At 45.2% G+C, this 21,262-nt stretch overlaps 1 protein-coding gene across 1 annotated transcript in view; it reads right to left on the reverse strand.

Annotated features, from left to right (window-relative positions):
* Positions 1 to 3,024: 3,024 nt before the first annotated feature.
* The window catches only part of nfasca (neurofascin homolog (chicken) a), a 201,474-nt gene continuing 183,236 nt past the window's right edge, over positions 3,025 to 21,262 (reverse strand). Inside the window, exons 18-23 of the mRNA XM_034165289.1 lie at positions 9,054 to 9,251; positions 8,702 to 8,772; positions 4,067 to 4,289; positions 3,828 to 3,943; positions 3,082 to 3,355; positions 3,025 to 3,035 (exon numbers count right to left, since the gene is read on the reverse strand). Of these exons, the coding sequence (XP_034021180.1) occupies positions 3,025 to 3,035; positions 3,082 to 3,355; positions 3,828 to 3,943; positions 4,067 to 4,289; positions 8,702 to 8,772; positions 9,054 to 9,251 (893 nt within the window). The remainder of the gene's footprint in view (positions 3,036 to 3,081; positions 3,356 to 3,827; positions 3,944 to 4,066; positions 4,290 to 8,701; positions 8,773 to 9,053; positions 9,252 to 21,262) is intronic.

Below are 21,262 nucleotides of genomic sequence, written 5' to 3' on the forward strand. Positions count from 1 at the left end.
CAGTCTGTATCTGTGACCCCTCAGTCCGTGACACCTCAGTCCGTGTCTGTGACCCCTCAGTCGGTGTCTGTGACTCCTCAGTCCGTGACACCTCAATCCGTGTCTGTGACCCCTCAGTCGGTGTCTGTGACTCCTCAGTCCGTGACACCTCAGTCCGTGTCTGTGACCCCTCAGTCCGTGTCTGTAACCCCTCAGTCTGTATCTGTGACCCCTCAGTCTGTATCTGTGACCCCTCAGTCCGTGACACCTCAGTCCGTGTCTGAGACCCCTCAGTCTGTGTCTGTGACCCCTCAGTCTGTGTCTGTGACTCCTCAGTCCGTGTCTGTGACCCCTCAGTATGTATCTGTGACCCCTCAGTCTGTGTCTGTGACACCTCAGTCCGTGTCTGTGACCCCTCAGTCTGTGTCTGTGACCCCTCAGTCTGTATCTGTGACCCCTCAGTCTGTGTCTGTGACCCCTCAGTCTGTATCTGTGACCCCTCAGTCTGTGTCTGTGACCCCTCAGTCTGTGTCTGTGACCCCTCAGTCCGTGTCTGTAACCCCTCAGTCTGTATCTGTGACCCCTCAGTCTGTATCTGTGACCCCTCAGTCTGTGTCTGTGACCCCTCAGTCTGTGTCTGTGACCCCTCAGTCCGTGTCTGTAACCCCTCAGTCTGTATCTGTGACCCCTCAGTCTGTATCTGTGACCCCTCAGTCCGTGACACCTCAGTCGGTGTCTGTGACCCCTCAGTCGGTGTCTGTGATCCCTCAGTCCGTGTCTGTGACCCCTCAGTCCGTGTCTGTGACCACTCAGTCTGTGTCTGTGACCCCTCAGTCTGTGTCTGTGACCCCTCTGTCTGTGTCTGTAACCCCTCTGTCTGTGTCTGTGATCCCTCAGTCCGTGTCTGTGACCCCTCAGTCTGTGTCTGTAATCCCTCAGTCCGTGTCTGTGACCCCTCACTCCGTGTCTGTGATCCCTCAGTCCGTGTCTGTGACCCCTCTGTCTGTGATCCCTCAGTCCTTGTCTGTGACCCCTCAGTCCGTGTCTGTGACTCCTCAGTCTGTGTCTGTGATCCCTCAGTCCTTGTCTGTGACTCCTCAGTCTGTGTCTGTGACTCCTCAGTCTGTGTCTGTGACCCCTCAGTCCGTGTCTGTGACTCCTCAGTCTGTGTCTGTGACCCCTCTGTCTATGTCTGTGATCCCTCAGTCTGTGTCTGTAATCCCTCAGTCCGTGTCTGTGACCCATCAGTCTGTGTCTGTGACTCCTCAGTCTGTGTCTGTGACCCCTCTGTCTGTGTCTGTGATCCCTCAGTCTGTGTCTGTGACTCCTCAGTCTGTGTCTGTGACTCCTCAGTCTGTGTCTGTGACTCCTCAGTCTGTGTCTGTGACCCCTCTGTCTGTGTCTGTGACTCCTCAGTCTGTGTCTGTGACCCCTCTGTCTGTGTCTGTGATCCCTCAGTCCGTGTCTGTGACCCCTCTGTCGGTGTCTGTGTCCCCTCAGTCTGTGTCTGTGATCCCTCAGTCCGTGTCTGTGACTCATCAGTCCGTGTCTGTGATCCCTCAGTCCGTGTCTGTGATCCCTCAGTCCGTGTTTGTGACCCCTCTGTCTGTGTCTGTGACCCCTGTGACCCCTCGTCTGTGTCTGTGATCCATCAGTCCGTGTCTGTGATCCCTCAGTCCGTGTCTGTGACCCCTCAGTTCGTGTCTGTGACTCCTCAGTCTGTGTCTGTGAACCCTCTGTCCGTGTCTGTGACCCCTCAGTCCGTGTCTGTGACCCCTCAGTCCGTGTCTGTGACCCCTCAGTTCGTGTCTGTGACTCCTCAGTCTGTGTCTGTGAACCCTCTGTCTGTGTCTGTGATCCCTCAGTCTGTGTCTGTGACCCCTCGTCTGTGTCTGTGATCCCTCAGTCCGTGTCTGTGATCCCTCAGTCCGTGTCTGTGACCCCTCAGTTCGTGTCTGTGACTCCTCAGTCTGTGTCTGTGAACCCTCTGTCTGTGTCTGTGATCCCTCAGTCCGTGTCTGTGATCCCTCAGTCCGTGTCTGTGACCCCTCAGTTCGTGTCTGTGACCCCTCTGTCGGTGTCTGTGTCCCCTCAGTCTGTGTCTGTAATCCCTCAGTCCGTGTCTGTGACCCCTCAGTTCGTGTCTGTGACCCCTCTGTCTGTGATCCCTCAGTCCGTGTCTGTGATCCCTCAGTCCGTGTCTGTGACCCCTCAGTTCGAGTCTGTGACTTCTCAGTCCATGGCTGTGACTTCTCAGTCCGTGTCTGTGACCCCTCAGTCCATGTCTGTGATCCCTCAGTCCGTGTCTGTGACCCCTCAGTTCGAGTCTGTGACTTCTCAGTCCATGGCTGTGACTTCTCAGTCCGTGTCTGTGACCCCTCAGTCCATGTCTGTGATCCCTCAGTCCGTGTCTGTGACCCCTCAGTCTGTGTCTGTGACCCCTCAGTCTGTGTCTGTGACCCCTCTGTCTGTGTCTGTAACCCCTCTGTCTGTGTCTGTGATCCCTCAGTCCGTGTCTGTGACCCCTCAGTCTGTGTCTGTAACCCCTCTGTCTGTGTCTGTGACCCCTCAGTCTGTGTCTGTAATCCCTCAGTCCGTGTCTGTGACCCCTCAGTCTGTGTCTGTAACCCCTCTGTCTGTGTCTGTGATCCCTCAGTCCGTGTCTGTGACCCCTCAGTCTGTGTCTGTAATCCCTCAGTCCGTGTCTGTGACCCCTCAGTCTGTGTCTGTGACCCCTCAGTCTGTGTCTGTAATCCCTCAGTCCGTGTCTGTGACCCCTCAGTCTGTGTCTGTAACCCCTCTGTCTGTGTCTGTGATCCCTCAGTCTGTGTCTGTAACCCCTCTGTCTGTGTCTGTAATCCCTCAGTCCGTGTCTGTGACCCCTCAGTCTGTGTCTGTAACCCCTCTGTCTGTGTCTGTGATCCCTCAGTCCGTGTCTGTGACCCCTCAGTCTGTGTCTGTAATCCCTCAGTCCGTGTCTGTGACCCCTCACTCTGTGTCTGTGATCCCTCAGTCCGTGTCTGTGACCCCTCTGTCTGTGATCCCTCAGTCCATGTCTGTGATCCCTCTGTCCGTGTCTGTGACTTCCTGATGGTAGTGTACCATGTAACGGGTCTATCTGTGGTAGTGTTTCCTGGGTGTAATATTTTGGGGGCGTGTCCTTACCTCCCTCCTTGGTGGTTACGCCCACTGTGTTACTGGGTGGACCCTCGTAGCCGTTGTTGGCCACAACCATAATCATTTTGTAGTGGGAGTACGGAACCAGAGCGCCCAGGACGGCGGACGGTTCGGCCGTGGTGCTGTAGAAACCTTTAGTCTTGTTCTCCTTTTTGAAGACCAGACCTGGAACCAGACTGGCCTCCCGCCAGTAATACAGCTGTGAGGTGGACAGAGGGAAGGACGGGTTCAGGACTTGGACCAGGAGGTAAAAAACAAAAAACAAAAACAAGAGATACCGCTGGCACATGCTGCTTTGGTACAAGTTACATTCTGATCATATTTCAAGGTATCTGATAGTTGATTTCAGAAAGCAGACACCAACTCATGAAACTGGCAGAGTCTCGGTTTGTTCATCAGGGGCCATAACTCTGCCAAAATGGGTCAATCTTGTACAATATTACAATATGTGTATTACCAGCCTATAACAAGGAATTGTACCAAATTTTTTAAATACTAAAAATGTGAGAGGAGCTGATCTCAGAACGCTTATACCCTATTTGGCACAGACGGAAAGACAGAGACAGACGGATGGACAGACAGGCGGACATCACCATGACACAATCCCCGTTTGGGCCTTCGGCCAGCGGGGATATAAGAGGACTCTGAAAGAGTCTTGTCTAGTTACTCACTCTGTACTCTTTGAATTCTCCCCGGACAGACTTTGGATCCACAGCGGTCCAGTGGATGGTCACCTTGTTGCTGTTGACCTTTGACACCCGCAGTTTGGAGGGAGGGTCAGTGGGCCCTGAACACAGGCAAAGTGTGACAGCTTAGTTCCCGTCTGGATTCTGTGTCACATGGTGCAGCTCGTTTGGAATGAAACATTCTGCGGGAGTCTTAAAACAACTCAACACGTGACTGAACTCACTGTCCTCTCCAGAGTACCCGGTGACCACATTGGACTCGGGTCCTGGTCCAAATGCATTCCTGGCTTGGATTTTGATCTCATAAGGCACGTAGGTTTGAGTGTTGTGGACAACATGCTTGGACTGCACTGTGGTCACGTTAGTCCACTCTTCCTCCGAGTCCTTTAGTCTCCAGCTGACAACGTAGTGCAGGTTTTGACCGTTCCGTTCCAGATCCTTCAGAGGCTACAGAACAAAAGTCACCTTCAGTGTTAGTGCCCAGCAGACAGAAACGGACTAACCTTCATAAACGGGCCGCTGCTCTCAACCGACACATTCAGTGACTCACTGCTGACTGTCATTATGGAAACACTTTCCCTCCGTCTCAATTCTCTGTTGTACCCCTTCCCCTTGACCCTACCCCTTTAAACCAAGGTGTAAGGTGAAGGGGTATGCCTCTAGCCCTATGAACTGAGACACCCCTCCGCCTTAGGAGAAAAAACCTGTCCATGTCAAACTGTCGTCTTCAACATGGCAACCGAAATACAACTTGTTACAGTTGCCTGTTTGCTCTTTTTATTTTCTCACCTTTCTGCGTAAATGCAAAGAAATAGAAGAAGTCACAGATTTCTTCAACACATCGCAATCATGTCATGTTAATTAATGTTATTTGTAATTTATAATAATAATAATAATAATTAATAGTAGTAATAATGAATGAATTGGTAATTAATTAATGTTAATAATAGTAAGAATAATTAATCAATAATAGTAGTAATATTGTTTAATTAATCATTAATTGATTGATTAGTAATTAATTAATTAGTAATTAAAATAAATAAACACTTGAAATATATCAGTCTGTGTGTAATGAATGTATACATGATACAAGTTTGACTTTTTGAATGAATGACTGAAATAAATCAACTTTTTCATGATATTCTAATTATATGATCAGCACCTGTATGTTCTGGGCTGCATCTAGTTCTGTTCACCTGATATTTCTTTTTCAAATTCTCCCAGGTTTACATCCAGCTCTATTTCCTTTAGAAATTTGATAAATAATATCAGTCTGTCAGGACGTCAGGTTGTGTGTTACACATGTACATGTGTGTGTAGATATTTTCCAGCATTGATGAAACTTCTCATTTTCTGCTTCATTTTCTTATTAGGAGTCAAGTGTGTTCAGGGCTCCCTGTTTGTTTACTAAATACACACACGCGTTACAGACCTTGAAATCCAACAGCAGGGGGCGCTATTACCCAAAGATTTATGAACATACAAATTAACCTGCTTATCCTTTATCATGATTTTCTCCGTTGTGAGATATAAAAGTGTCTTATCGTAGCGTTCGTGTGTATGTGCATTATAACGCCTCGGCACACGAGCGAAGTTACGACAACATACACAACATGCATCCAGCAGCAGACACGTTACTGTCATAGACAACTGCCTGTAAAGTTTTTTGGCAAGTTATAACTTTATAAACAGTGTAATTTGTAAAGAAAGCCACTTTAATTTGTGCGACTCTTTCTGTGCCATGTTTGTTTCTGTGGAGAAAGCGGTAAGCTCCTCCTACCCCTCCAAACAGAGTGTGCATCCAGATTCACTCCAAACGGAGGGGAAGGGGTAAGGGTAAGGGCCAAGGGGTAGAAATGAGATTCAGCCTTTCACCTGCAGGCTGAGTCCGAGTCCTCCGCTCAGTCCGTCCTGCTCCACCGATTACAGACAAACCTTCTTCAGGAAAACTTGGACTTGTACGGTATTGTGAGCATAGATCAATCGTCTCAAACCAGCGAGGATGTCTTACCAGCGGTGACCCTCTGTCCCCAGGTGTTAACACAGAAGATAGCACCCTCTGCTGGCAGGGCTGACAAAAACACCCAGCTGTCACGACCAGCCACCACACCACTAATTATCCATAACGTTATGATTTAAAAAATCTAGAACTACACTCACTCACTCACACACATTAAACTTCAACCGCTTAGTCCCATTAAGGGTCTATAACTAATGGAGAAAAAAAAAAAAATCACCCCTGTCCAGTTGTCATGGAAACAGAAACTAGATAAGGAGACCAAAACTAGGCCTGGGTATTGATTCAAAATTCAAGAATCGGTTTGATTCTGATTGTTAGGATTCAGAATCGATTATTTCAATCCAATCCGATCCAATATAGATTTGGGTCAGTGTTATTAAAACCGTTTTTGAGCTATTACCTGATTGTCTAGTTACGCAACAAATTAATACCACTTAACAAAATTTGTCCCTCAAAATGCAGACAAAAATGTTTCAAAGAGTTATAAATTTAAAACTTTCCAGGGATAATGGCCCTGGTCTCTCCTACAAAACTCATGCCTGCAACACTCACTGCGCGGCACACTGCAGGAGAACTTTCCCCTTGCAGCAGGAGAACCCGGCTATGGGAAAAGTTCTCCCACAGTCATCTTTAAATGGCTTTGACAGAGGTTGATGAATAAATTGTGGATGAGCTGCTTCTAAATCAGAACCAGTGGGTCCACAAACAATGCAGAGAAATGATTTCCCCATTACACTCTTGGAAACAGAGCAACGGCCCAACAGCAGCATCATGTTTCTTCAGGCACGCTGTTATAATGCTGGCGAGAAGCACAACAAAACTATATATATATATATATATATATTTCTCCACTCAGACTGCAATAACCAATCACAGCTTAGCCTTTCTGTCCATCATTTACCTGTATTTTGGCATGCTTGGCACCAGAAAGTTATGTTGGATCCAAAAGGATCCAAAAAGGCTAGGACCAAAAGTTATATTGGATCGGTTCCCACTGACCAATAGCGTTAGAGCTTACCGCCAACAGCTAGCCAATAAGAGCGCAGCATATGGAGGTCAGGAACTAGCTGACAGAAAATGGCAACAAACAGCAGAAAATCGTCTGCCAGGAGGTTTGCTGAGTTCACAGAGGAGGAACTGGTGGAAATATTGAACTCCAGGATGCCAAAAACACTAAGAAGGTAGACAAGTAGCACGCTACTGACGGTTTAGAAGCATTCATATGCTGTTCACAACAAAATTAATTGATCTAATTTACTTGACTCTTTGTTGTTTGCTACGCCTCGTCCAATATAACTTGAACTCCTTACCATCCATTATTTGTATATACATATACATATATATAGTAGAGAAGCTTGACTCTTCAACTTGGTTGCTTGACATAAGGACGTTTCGCTTCAACACACACACACACACACACACACACACACACACACACACACACACACACACACACACACACACACACACACACACACACACACACACACACACATATATATGCAAAGCTCTCGATTTACCGATCGATCTACGTTCCGATCCTCACCTATGGTCATGAGATTTGGCTCATGACCGAAAGAATGAGATCGCGAGTACAAGCAGCCGAGATGAGTTTCCTCCACAGGGTGGCTGGGCGCTCCTTTAGAGATAGGGTGAGGAGCTCGGTCACTCGGGAGGAGCTCGGAGTTGAGCCGCTGCTCCTCCACGTTGAAAGGAGTCAGTTGAGGTGGCTCAGGCATCTTTTTCGGATGCCCCCTGGACGCCTCGCTGGAGAGGTGTTCCGGGCACATCCCATTGGGAGGAGGCCCCGGGGAAGACCGGTTTAAAGACATCTGCACAACGGTGGAGAGCAAGCCACGCTCCGGTCGGCCATCAACATGCTGAAATGACCGGATCATTTCCAAAGTGAACTCTGTGGTGATGTGGGACCGTCGTGTGAATATCCAAGAAATTGTGGAAGAGGTGGACATCAGCACTTTTTCGGCACATTCCACTGTGACAGAAGATTTGGTCATGAAAAGAGTGGCTGTGAAATTCATGCTGCTGCTGACAGCGCAGCAAACGTGCCTCCGTGTTGAAGTCTCACAGGACATGTTGTGACATGCCCACCTCTTCCACAATTTCTTGGATACTCACATGACTGAAAAGTCACTGAAAGCCGTCTGAATCATCTAAATGGTTTCCACCTGGTTGTCGCCCAGTTTCTGGCAAAATTTGATGTGGCGCTGCTCCAGTCCTTCTGTCTGTTTCCTTGTAATGAAAATCCGCCGAGCGCACAGCACACATCCCACACAAAGGCTGCTTACCAGAAAATGATGCAATCGACAGGCGTGAAAAAACTCACGCATGCGCACGAAGGTTCAAGGTTGGCTCATGCAAGCACACGTGATTCAAATCCATCAGGTTTTTGAAAAAAACAAATAAAAAGGTCGGATACTTTTCTAACAGACCTCGTGTATATATTGTTTTGTTTTTTGTCGACCAGGACAAAGCAGTCTGATGTCTTGGCCTCTCAGCATTTAGACCAGAACACTTGTTCAAGTACATCTTAGTAGTGAGGGACAGGTGCTGCTTTGTCTTCAACCCAACTCAGAGGTTTCTTCCTCAGAGGGAGTTTTTCTTACCACTGTTGCTCTGGGGGTTAATAAGGTTAGACCTTACTTGTATGAAGCACCTTGAGCCAACTCTGTTGTGATTTGGCGCTATATAAATGAAAATAAATTGAAATTGAAACTGACCCACTGGTCCCACGCCTGCTTCTCAGTCTTTTAGACCACTGCTTCTCGGGACATGCAGTAAGATACAGAAAACATTCCAGCAGTAACACTGCAAGGCTTACCTCCCAGGTGATCTCCATGTTGTCCTTTTTGGACCCCCATCCTCGTAGACCTCTGGGAATGGCATCTGGGGCTTAATTTAACACAAAGAATTCACATATATGGTTTGCAGAACTGAGAACCCTGATGCTTATAGACGTCACATATGTTGTTCTCCTAAACACCCAAACCCCAAACCAATGGCAACATATCAAAGCAACACAAACTGTTAAACAAGAGTTGATCTAAAATGATGTCATGCTTCAGATATCGTTTGGGGACTCTTCAAACTGCATTTGTCTTTTTAGTCCAGAACATAGAAATACAGCTGTCACCATTTTCATGTCACACATATCAACAGGTTGAGCTCCTCACCGGCGCCGCTGGTCATGTATCTTGGTGAGGGGCTGCTGGCATCACTTTGACCCACCGAGTTAACAGCAATTACCCTGAACTGGTAGTTGACAAAGGGGGCAAGCTGCAGGATGACAGAGTTGTGGTCTCCAGGGTAAGTGGACAGGTTCTGCCACCTGCCAGGCTCCCACTGGTCCTCCTCAAACTGGACCAAAAACTCTGCAGACAGCCAAAGCCACAATGAAAAGAAGCTGGTTAACAAAAAGCAATATCTGCTCACTTCAGAGCTCTGGAGCCGAGCTGAGCAGCGGCTCATCTCGACTCACCTCCGAGCTGACGGCCGGTGTCCCTACAGAACACCGGAGCAGAACAGGAACTTGCCAACAGGTGGTCTGGTCATTAGCTGGTAAGCTTTCAGTCTGTGTGTTTTTTCAGGTGCTGTTTAAATATTTATGGAGCTCATGTCCATTCATGTGCATTTTTAGCTTCCTGCTTTGTAAAGAAAATACACGTTCAGACCGATTGTCATGGAAACTAGTATGGATATGGGAAAATAGCCGACCAGTAATCAGCCAATCAGAGCACGCATAGCGTTGCAGCCATATAATAATAATAATACAATAACATGCTTTTGGAGGGCGGTATGCATTTTCAGAGGCCCGGCATTCATGAACAGCCACCCAAAATGACAGATATTCGCCCAAGTTAGACGAGAGTGAATATCTGTCATTTTGGGCGACTGGGCGTGAACAGAGGGACTCAGAAAATGCATACCGCCCTCCAAAAGCATGTTATTGTATTATCATCACTTTTTACTGAGATACACAACACGTAACACATACATAAAAAAGTTGGCTCACTTTAACTTTTGTCGTGTCGGCTGGTGCGCGCTGCTCTCCAAATTTGCCAGTGCGTCCTCATCAAGCTGGCTGCTCATGGCTGCTGTTGTCGTACTAGCCATGAGAAAATCATCCGGAATATCCATAATGGGACCAACACACACTTCTTGCCTTTCTATTTTTTTTCCCCCCTCTGCGGACAGTTCTTGGGCTGCGCGCACTATGACGTCATTTGTTTACGCACAGCGGGTGGGTATAGCCAGATAGCGTTGACGTAAATCTACGATACCGGCCTAGCAACGCCTCGGTAAAGTGATAATAATACTGGTTATTGTGGGCCAAGTGTTCATTTCATAATCAGTGAAATCAAAGTTTTCTTCTTCAAGCATCAGGCAATGTTGGAGCTTTAGAATCAGCATCTGTCATTGCTATATGATGAGGCATCTTAGGTACTGAGGGTGGAGGTACCTCAGGGTTGGGATGGACTATCAGAAGTCTCCTAGTTGACTGATGGGTCTTGCATCAATACAATCAGTGACTCAGTAACCTTGCTAACCATTTGGTCATCTGTCACTCTGAACTATGGACAGGATCTGTTTGTTTTGTTGCAACATCTGGTATTGGTAACATTGGGTTGGTAAGGTTAGACCTTACTTGTGTGACGTGCCTTGAGGCAACTTTGTTGTGATTTGGTGCGATATAAATTGAATTGAAATCAAAATTGAACATTTCTGTCACTGCACGTTCAAACATTTCTGTATTCTTTGATTTGTAAATATGACCAAAGCAGATGGTCAACTTCACACGAGGACTAGCTAATAATACGAGCAAAGCTCATGGAACAGGGAGTCCCAAACAGAAATTGCCAAATTTTGAGTCCACACTGAAACAGGAAATGTCAAATGTCAAACACATCCTGGATCGACACTTCCTGGATGGACAGACGAGACCTCATGGAATCTGGCGATTATTCAAGCTCACACTGAAACAGGACATATCAAATTTTGAACACTTCTTGGCATGGGAGGCGCTAGAGCAGAGGCCAGGGTTGCAGTGGACTCCCCTGAAATCTGATTGGACACAGATGATTGACATGTCATGGCACCACGCATCTGGTTGAAAAGAGCTGCATTTTGAAATCAGTGAGCCACATGGACTGCAAGGTTCATCCTGTCCAGTAGCTGGTGCTGTGCACCGCAAAAAGTTCTAATCCACTTTTGTAGAAGAAGAAAAATGGTTGACTTATGACTCCAAATGACACCAAAGTTATATCAGTGAGTAAACGATATATGAGGTCCAGGTTGTTAAAAGTGGCATTTCTCCTTTAATTCAGGTTGCCTTATATATACGTGTTTCTCCAGTGATTTTAAACGAGCAGGCAGTTGTTGATTCATGAGATATGACGTGAAGACACTCAGGATGAAAGAAATACAGATAATTTACTCCTCCTCTGTTCTGTATAAAACCTGTATAACCTCTTAATTTTGCTCTCGGAAGGACTTATTTTTAAATAACCTCTTCATTTTGCTGTCTGAGTGACACACCAGTGACACAACTTTAGATAAATAAATCTAAAGTTACCTTCCTTAAACTCAAACTGAAAGCAAATCTCTCCAACTTGATATAAATGAATTAAAAATCTAAAACCCAGCTTCCTGATGAAGTGGTGTAGAGGAGGATTTTCTTCAAAAGAAGACCTGAAAGTTCAGCTACAGTTTGACAGAAAGTACATTTGAGATGAAAGACTAGATTTGATGTTTTGGTGAAAGAAACTTTTGTATTTCTTCATAACTGATGTAAATAAAGTCCAAGACATATTCAGTGACTTGGAAATGTTCATGTTTCATCCCCTGACTTGTCTGAAGAAAACTGGCAATAAAACTGATTATTATTTACAGGTTTTATCAAGTTTTAGAGATTTGCTTTCAGTTTGAGTTTTAGGAAGGTAATTTTAGAATTTGTTTTCCTTATATGTTTGTATTTCTTGAATTTAAAATGTCATAAACAAATTAAAATGTGTGAAATTCCAAGTGGTCCAATACTTTTGGAGGACACAGTATCCTAACCTTATGATGAGTGTAAAATGAGTGTGGTATTATTACTGTTTGGTTTAAGAAGGTTTAATTTTCACTGTTGCTGCACTTTGTGTCAAATCATAGTCATATCATATATCATATTTATATGACAATACTGAGATATGATAATTTGTCCATACTGTACAGCCCTACTGTCAACTCGCTGAAAACTTTGAATATTAATTTACATCTATATTTAAAAAATGCTTAAAGCAGCAGGGGGTTAAGAGGCCTGTAATTAGGGGAGTCTGGGGGTGGAAGCCCCTCCGAAGCTGAAAGGTTTTAGCCATGCTAATGCTCCCCTGAAGCATTTGCTCAAAAAAAGTCTGAAGGACCTAAATGACATGGAGAGATGCTGAAGAGCTTCACTCGTTCTTTTCTGCAACATTTACATATTAACTAGTAACTAATAATACCAGTAACTAGTAGTAAAGGATGTTGCCCAAGGGCCTTTTGTGATTTTCTCCTTTCTTTAGTCTTCAAAGTCATGCACAGAATGTCTGTGGAGACTTAGTCTGGGTCTCATTAACACAATATCCCTGTCCTCAAAATCAGTGTTGATTAATGATCTAATTATGTATCACCGCTTAGATGTGATTGGGTTATGTGAAACCTGGCTTAAACCTACAGCTGTCCACCTCTTAAATGAGGCCTGCTCACCAGCATATACATTAAGTCACATCCCTCATGATGCGAACCAAGGCGGGGGTGTTGCTTTTATTTATAAATCTAGGTTTAGCGTATTAGCTGTTGGCGATCACAAATATAATTCGTGTGAACATCTGATTCTCTGATCTGCCCACGATGCTATGTATTGCCAAGGTCAGAAGAATAAAAATCAGCCGTATTACTTTGTCACTGTATATAGGCCTCCTGGCCCATACTATGAATTCTTAGATGAATTTGATGCGTTCATCTCTAACTTGTCCACTAGTTCAGGTAACATTCTGATTATTGGTGACTGTTGTGTGGGCCGCTGAAGAGGAGGTACTGCTGGCCCACCACCACCAGATGGCGCCCTGCTTGGAGTGCGGGCTCCAAGCACGAGAGGGCGTCAGAGCCGCTGGGAGTGACAGCTGCCACTTATCAGCACCAGCTGTCACTCATCACCATCACTATAAAGGCCGGACTGCAACTCCACCTCCTCGCCGAGAAATCAGCTACCAATCGAGGTAACCTTCTCTGCGATTGATATTGAAACTAAAACATTGTTCTGTGTGCAGCCGTGTTCGTGCGGGCTCTGTCTGAAGCTGGATTGGCGGATAGTGGGAGGGCGACGTTCTTCGCCTCTCACTCCATCCAGGAAAGAGATCAACAGGAGCTGCACGGGTGAAATTGTTTCTGGAGGTGGAGGTTCTCCCTCCCGGAGGAACTAATCAAGGGACGATTACTGGGTGTGTCTTCACACACCCACCATTAACTGTTTCTGTTTCTGCCAGCAGTACCTGGTCTGACAGCTGGAGACGGTGGCCACCTGGGACTCAGGACTTGGCGGCTCCGGTGTTCTTCAGATCCGCTGGCGGTGGAAGCCGTGTGGGATCCGGCTCTTCTCTGGACAGACGTCTTCTATCCTCGAGCCTGCCCACACGTCACCTTGTATACGATTGACTGTACTCCTCTATTGTCATTGTCTGTATTCCGTTGTGCAATTCACAACATTAAATTGTTACTTTTTGGCTCATCCATTGTCCATTCATTAACACCCCCTGTTGTGGGTCCGTGTCACTACACCTTCCCAACAGTGACTTCAATATTCAGATAAATAAGCCTTCTGATCCCCTCTGAAAACCATTTATTGAAATTGTGGATGCATTAGGATTTCAGCAATGCATTCAGGACTCGACTCACATTTGTGGAAATACCCTGGATCTGGTTCTAGCACGTGGTATTGCTGTCACGAATATTGGCACCATGCCTCTTATGTTTCTGTGTAGGCTCTCAGTTGTCCAGGTGGTTTCCATAGTAGAGAAGCTTGAATCTTCGACTGGACTGGGTTGCTTGACGCGAGAATGTTTCGCTTCAAATCGCAGAAGCTTCCTCAGCTAAAATTCTTGCTCTGGTGGTCTGACTTCTGTCTTGACTCTTGTAGAGAAGAATAATCAAGAAGTCACAAAAGCTGGAGTTTTAAACTAACCAGACCCCTCCTACTGAGCGGCAGACTGCTATAGGCTAGTGACTAAACAATAGCTCTAATTAGCACCTATTGTGCTCTAGTTAGCACCCTCCAAATGACAGGGCAGCTGTCCCTCTCCTGATGGCTCCCTTGACGACTCTGCTGATGACGTGAATGACTCATTACCATGAACAAAAGACTGAAATTGCTTTGACCTGAGTACCCCATTGTAAACAGGGGATAAAGCGTGCCTCAGGCCCCCTCCCCGGTTAAGCCTGGTTTTCAAATGTTTCACAAAGAATGCCTCCTTGACCCCTCTCTCAAACCATTTCTTCTCTCTGGCTAATATTTTAACTTCCTTGTCCTCAAACGTGTGGTTAGTGTCTTTAAGGTGGAACTATGTCTTTAAGGTGGAACTGCAGACTGAGGTCCACTGGCGCCCTCTCTGCGGTGCTGGTATAGCCTTTTGTGTAAAGGTTGCTTAGTCTCACCTATGTAGTGTTCGTTACAGTTTTCCTGACATCTGATAGAATACACTACATTGCTCTGTTTGTAACTATGGATCCTGTCCTTAGGGTGAACTAATTTCTGTCTCAAGGTGTTAACTGGTTTAAAATAAACTGGGATTTTGTGCTGTCTGAAGATCCTCTGTAGTTTTTCCCCTACTCCTGCTAAATAAGGGAGAGACAATCCTCTTCTTCTTGTCTCCGTCTCCTGTCTATCTGGTCTCTTTGTTCTCTGGGACTTCTGCACTTTGTCCAGGGACCATCGTGGGTACCCACATACTGTGAGGGCTTTCTGGACAAGTTGTTGTTCTTTAGCCCTTCCCTCTGTAGTTGTGGGCACCTGTAGGACTCTGTGTTGAAGCGTCCTGATCACCCCGAGCTTGTGTTCAAGGGGGTGGTTTGAGCCAAAGAGCAGATATTGGTCAGTGTGCGTGGATTTTCTGTAAACCCGTCTGGAGCTGCCTGTTCTCTCCAATCGTAACATCACAGTCCAAGAAGGCTAAATGGTTGTTTCTGGCATCCTCAGGTGTGAACTTGATATTGACGTCCACCGAGTTGATGTGTTCTGTAAAGTCCTCAACTTCCTGTTGCTTGATTTTAACCCATGTGTCATCAACATATCTGAACCAGTGACTGGGAGAGATGCCTGTGAAAGATGTCAAGGCTGTCTTCTCCACTCGCTCCATGTACAGATTGGCCACAATGGGGGCTACCGGAGACCCCATCGCACAACCATGAATCTGCCTGTAGTAATTCCCCCTAAACAGGAAATACGTGGTGTTAAGACAGATCTCCAAGAGTTGGCAGATGTGGTCTGGTGTGAGTTTGGTCCTTTCAAGTAGAGACACATCCTCCAGCAGTCTCTGCCTCACAGCTGAGATGGCCTCAGTGGTGGAGATGCAGGTGAACAACGAAGTCACATCAAATGACACAATTGTTTCATCTGCCTCCGGCTGCAGGTCCTTGATCTTGTTCACAAAATCTTGTGTGTTCTCCACATGGTGTTCTGAGTTACCCACTAGAGGAGCCAAAATCCACTTGAGGTGCTTGGCCAAATTGTACGTGATGGAATCTGTGCTACATACAATAGGCCTGAGTGGGACGTCCTGTTTGTGGATTTTGGGCAGCCCATAGATGCACAGAGTGGCGTCCCCAGGGTTCAGTCTGTAGTATGTCTGCCTGTCGATGAGTCCCTCTTTCTCCAGGTTTTGGAGGTAGCTAATGATTTTCTTCTTATAGCTGCTCGTGGTGTCTCTCTTCAGACGTTTGTATGTATTGGAGTCACTGAGCAAGTTGTTGATCTTGGCCTCATAGCCCGATGTGTTCAGGACCACCGTGCATCTGCCTTTATCCGCTGGCAGGATAAGGATGCTTTGGTTCTTTTGCAGTGCTGACAAAGCTTTCTGTTCTTCTCCTGTGATGTTGGACGGAGGAGGCTTAGCACTGTTCAGCACTGCTGTGACTCTTAGTCGGAGGTCCCCAGCTTCTGACTCTGACAAACTGTTATGTTTAATGGCTGACTCTACTGCAGTGAGGTAATCTACTGTTGGTATATGTTTAGGGGTCACTGAGAAATTTAGTCCTTTAGCGAGCACATCCTTTTCTGTCTGTGTAAGATCCCTGTTGGAGAGATTCTTTACCCAATTACCCAAAACAGGGAAAATTGGGTAAAGAATCTCTCCCTAATCCCTAACCCTAACTCTAACCCTAAGTCCACAAATCATGCGCAATAACAACTCATTTACAAATCCCTGGACTAATGTCACCTTACCACATCTAAACTCCACTTCACATATTGTAAATAAGATGCTCCTATCTCTTTTTCAATCCCAATCACGTTATATATATATATATATATATATATATATATATGTATATATATATATATATATATGTATATATATATGTATATATATATATATATATATATATATATATATATATATATATAACTAATTAAAATTAATTTTTAACTCAATCGCTTTTGAAAGCATCAAAAGTGACAAAAGACCCAAAGAATGAGCCAGAATGTTTGACTATGCTTCCCCCTGTAGAATACAGCACAGACAAATCCTGAGAGCAAAATCAGCTTTCTACTACTAATCATAATCATTTTCTTTCAACATTCTGCCCCTGCTGGAAGCAATTGTTTATTACAGTGCTCCCAACACAGAGCCATCCAGAGAATACCCATAAGGTCAGCTCTCTATCAATTACAACATCCTGCTCAGGCGGAGGTCTTGAAAAATAAAGTCATACTAACTTATGGTTTTATGAAAATACTGATAGAATAACTCCATTAATGTCAATTCTGTCATTTGTACAAAGTTAAAATATAACATATATCTTTTAATGTTGAATACGGCACTAATTCTGAGGTTTTGTAACAAACACAGACCGCAAAGCATTCTGGGTAAACGTGCCTCTGCTAAACACTGATTGGTTCAGTCATTCATCATGTAAACCAACACGTTAATGTGACGTGTGTTGTGTGTTGGTTTAAAGATAAATGTGCTTTTGTAAAATATTCCATTTTATTTGTAAAAACAGGCATTTTTACGGAGCCCTGGAAGTGTCATCGCAAAATGTTTTGCATGTGGAGAGAATGTGCACATGTTTTATTAATGCCGTGCACACGTTTGATGATGTGTGCATGTTTTAAAACTTTTATGATGTTGTAAAACATAAGTAAATTTATTTATATAATGCCTTTCACAGACATAAGTCACAAAGCACTTCACAGGTTAAAATGCAATAATAAATAATGAAAACAGATAAATTAAAGGACATGGTTAACAATTGGTCAGTTCTGAAAAGCCTTATCTTGACACATACATGTTGGCTTTACACTGTGCGTGTTTTGGCCATTTTTCAGATGATTTTTCATTCGTGCGAGAATTTTTTGGACCGAGTATCAGGTTAATCGCGCGTCCTGCATCGTGTAGTGGAGTAACAAGCTTTAACATCTCACGACCACCTCCTACTGCTGAAGAGCTTCATGCATCCAACCACAGAGCTGTCTTGTAATGTTTTTTTTTTGTTGTTGTTGTTTTGTTTTTAAACTTAATTTGTAGAAAAAAAGAAAAAAAGAAAGCCAAAAAGTTGATTTGACCACCATCTGATATAACCGGGTTAAAATAAATAGAACACTGCCATCTACTGGTACCCAGATGCTTAGTACTTCTTGGGGCGAATACTGCCATGAACACTACTGGTCAGTAGATGGCAGTAGCGGTCTTGAAAACTTGCCAAACCAAATTCCAGATAATCCGTGTCTGCTACATTTAACTTTCAAGATGCGTGGAATTTAACAAACACAAATACACTAACATCTATAAACCCAGAGAATATATTCATGAGAGTTTTATGCACTAGAGTTTAATGCTGTTATCTGTGGAGCCTGAACAGAGTGTCTGAAATGCATTTGTCCTGTCATGAACGTCTGAGATTACCCTATGCTACCCATAATGCATTGCTGCCTGGCACAGCATGTGCTCACAAAACCTTAAAAATTAGCACATTACTTTAAAACGAAAACATATATTTGATATTTTCACTTTATAAAGCTTCAGACATGACAGTAATTTTAAATAACTTGTCCAAAATGAGTAGGTTAAAATCTGAACCATAAGTTAAAAATGTATGCCTCTGGATGACTTGGTGATATTGCGATTACACCAGTATGGTGTTAAAGGAAATTATTTTTATTATTTTTTTTTGTGTGTGTGACTAGTTTTCCTTTGTCTGCAGAGGATAGAGTGTTTTCTCTTGGAATCAGCTCTTTTCTGTTTGCAGAGAATGGAACTACACATTTGTTAGGAAACTTTCAACAGGTAGGTCTCAACTGTTTTAATAATTTCAAAATTGTTTTTCACTGTTCAGCTTGGTTTACTACGTTACTGGTCTAAAGGTTATCGAACGGCAATTCATCAGAAGATAATTAGTCCGATGATGGTTTTTAAATTTATCTGAAAAGATAATCCGATAATGAAAACATTATCTTCGATAATTATCTGTTATCGGAAGTGTGCCCACCACTGTATATATATATATATATATATATATATATATATATATATATATATATATATATATATATATATATATATATATATACGAGGTCTATTAGAAAAGTATCCGACCTTATTATTTTTTTCACAAACCATATGGATTTGAATCACGTGTGATTACATCAGACATGCTTGAACCCTCGAGGGCATGCAAGAGTTTTTTCACGCCTGTCGGTTACGTCATTCGCCTGTGGGCAGTCTTTGAGTGAGGAGTGGCCCACCCTCTTGTCGATTTTTTCATTGTTTAGGAATGGCTAAGAGACTGCTGCTTTATTTGATCAAAACTTTTTCAAAACTGTAAGGCACAACTGAGTGGACACCATTCGATAAATTCAGCTGGTTTTCTGTAAAAATTTTAACGGCTGATGAGAGATTTTGGTCCGGTAGTGTCACTTTAAGGATGGCCCATGGCACCTGACGGCGATCTGCGCTTCGAGGCCGCAGCGTCTCGCCGTTTCAAGTTGAAAACTTCCACATTTCAGGCTCTGTTGACCCAGTAAGTCGTCAGAGAACAGAGAACTTTCAGAAGAAGTCGGAATGAGGAGTTTATTCGGACATTCCATTGTTAACGGACATTTTGTAATGAAAGAACGTGCGGGCAGATTCGCATGTCGGGCCGGACCGACCGCGGGGGGTCGTGACAGGAAAAACACCTCCGTTGGAAACCTTAACGGCAAGTTGGAAGATGCCTGTTGTGGGCTGGGGTGTTTGGCTGGCTTGGTTTTTGTTTTCTGTTTCTCCCACCAGGTGGTATGCATTCAGGACTGAGTGGCTGAGCATTAGGACCTCACCCTGAACACCTGAGGCTTGTTTTCACGTGCAGGTCATCAGGACTCACAGCTGTGGTGTATTTTGTCTTGATCAGAGATTGCTGCATTTAAACCTTGAATGCACAGTGTGTGATTGCCAGAGACTCGACCTTGTGAGCAGACGTGTGAGATCGATTTACCAATGGACCAGCGAAAGCAGAGACGGTATTTTTGCCGGGAAGGCTGCAGCAGATGTTGGAGTTGATCCGGGATCAGTTGCGGGTGCTCTCCGCCCGGGTTGTGCGCGTTGGTGCGCGCATGGTGGAGTTTACAGCTTGGGTCGTGTCGCACCCTGCTGTTACAGCTGTAGCCCCGTCTCCTCCCATGCAGCTGGCTCCGACGCCTGTTGTAGCAGCCCCGGTGGTATTTAGTTTGCACTTTAAGCTGTTTGTTGTAACCTGCTGTCGTTTACAGCAGTGTGAATTGGTTTTTACTCTGTTACCACAAGGATTTTCTTATTTGGCACTTTGGCTCCCTCTGTTGGTGACAGAGTCACATTACTGTCTAGGTTCAAAGGATGGAAAATACGTTTTTTCATTCTTTGCACTTGACAATGTAGGCCAATGTTAGTTTTTTTTATTGGTCTATTATTTGTTTCTTGTTTTAGTATGTGGTGTTTTTATCAGGGGTTAATTTGTTGTTTTTGTGGATTATAGCACTGTCAGTGGTCTGGTGGAGTTGAAATACAGGCTGTCTGGAGCATGGGGTATTTTTTTTAATTTTCTTTACCTCCCTGTCTTCTCCTCTGGCCCCAGCCGTGTGAGCCGTATGTTGTCGGCGTTGCTGGAGTGGTGCAGTTTGGTTGTGCTGGGCGTTTCCCAGATAACCTCTGCATCCGGGAGGGGGGGGGGTGTTCGGGGTGTTGTTTTTTTGTTGATTCCCTGTTCCACCTCCGGCTTCAGTGCGCCTTTGAGCCGTATGCCATCGGCGTAGCTGAGGTTTGGGGCAGTGGAATATACCCGCAGCTGGTGGCTGGTTTAAAAGTCGGAGGGGTGGCGCCGTCGTGTGCCATACGCCATTACCGCTGTTCCACTCCTCCCGGTTGACTTTTGGGGTATAGTCGTGGTTGGTGACACTGGACGTACTTCCAGTTTCCACTGCGCTGAGGGGGTGGGGTTGGGGTTGTTGTTTTGTTTGTATGTTTTTTTTTTCCCCCCCAGTTTCCGCCCTCAGGGTGTGACTGTGGTGTCCTCTGGGGGGGAAAGGACTGTGGGTCCATCTAGCCGTAGACGGCCGGGGCTGGGTCTGTTAGTCATGGGGGGGGGGGGGGGCGTCTCCTGGGGTTTGATGGAACGGTCCTCTGGGAGGCGCTGGGAGTCCCCGTGGGTGACTTTGGATCCCAGAGGGACCTCGGCTGTGGTTATTACTCCTGGAGCTGGCGGGATGTCCTCTGGGGGGTGTTGGTCCCTACATCAATCAATCAATCAATTTTTTTATATAGCGCCAAATCACAACAAACAGTTGCCCCAAGGCGCTTTATATTGTAAGGCAAGGCCATACAATAATTATGTAAAACCCCAACGGTCAAAACGACCCCCTGTGAGCAAGCACTTGGCTACAGTGGGAAGGAAAAACTCCCTTTTAACAGGAAGAAACCTCCAGCAGAACCAGGCTCAGGGAGGGGCAGTCTTCTGCTGGGACTGGCTGGGGCTGAGGGAGAGAACCAGGAAAAAGACATGCTGTGGAGGGGAGCAGAGATCGATCACTAATGATTAAATGCAGAGTGGTGCATACAGAGCAAAAAGAGAAAGAAACAGTGCATCATGGGAACCCCCCAGCAGTCTACGTCTATAGCAGCATAACTAAGGGATGGTTCAG

The sequence above is a fragment of the Thalassophryne amazonica genome, unplaced genomic scaffold (genome assembly GCF_902500255.1).
Source record: "Thalassophryne amazonica unplaced genomic scaffold, fThaAma1.1, whole genome shotgun sequence".
Taxonomy (NCBI): domain Eukaryota; kingdom Metazoa; phylum Chordata; class Actinopteri; order Batrachoidiformes; family Batrachoididae; genus Thalassophryne; species Thalassophryne amazonica.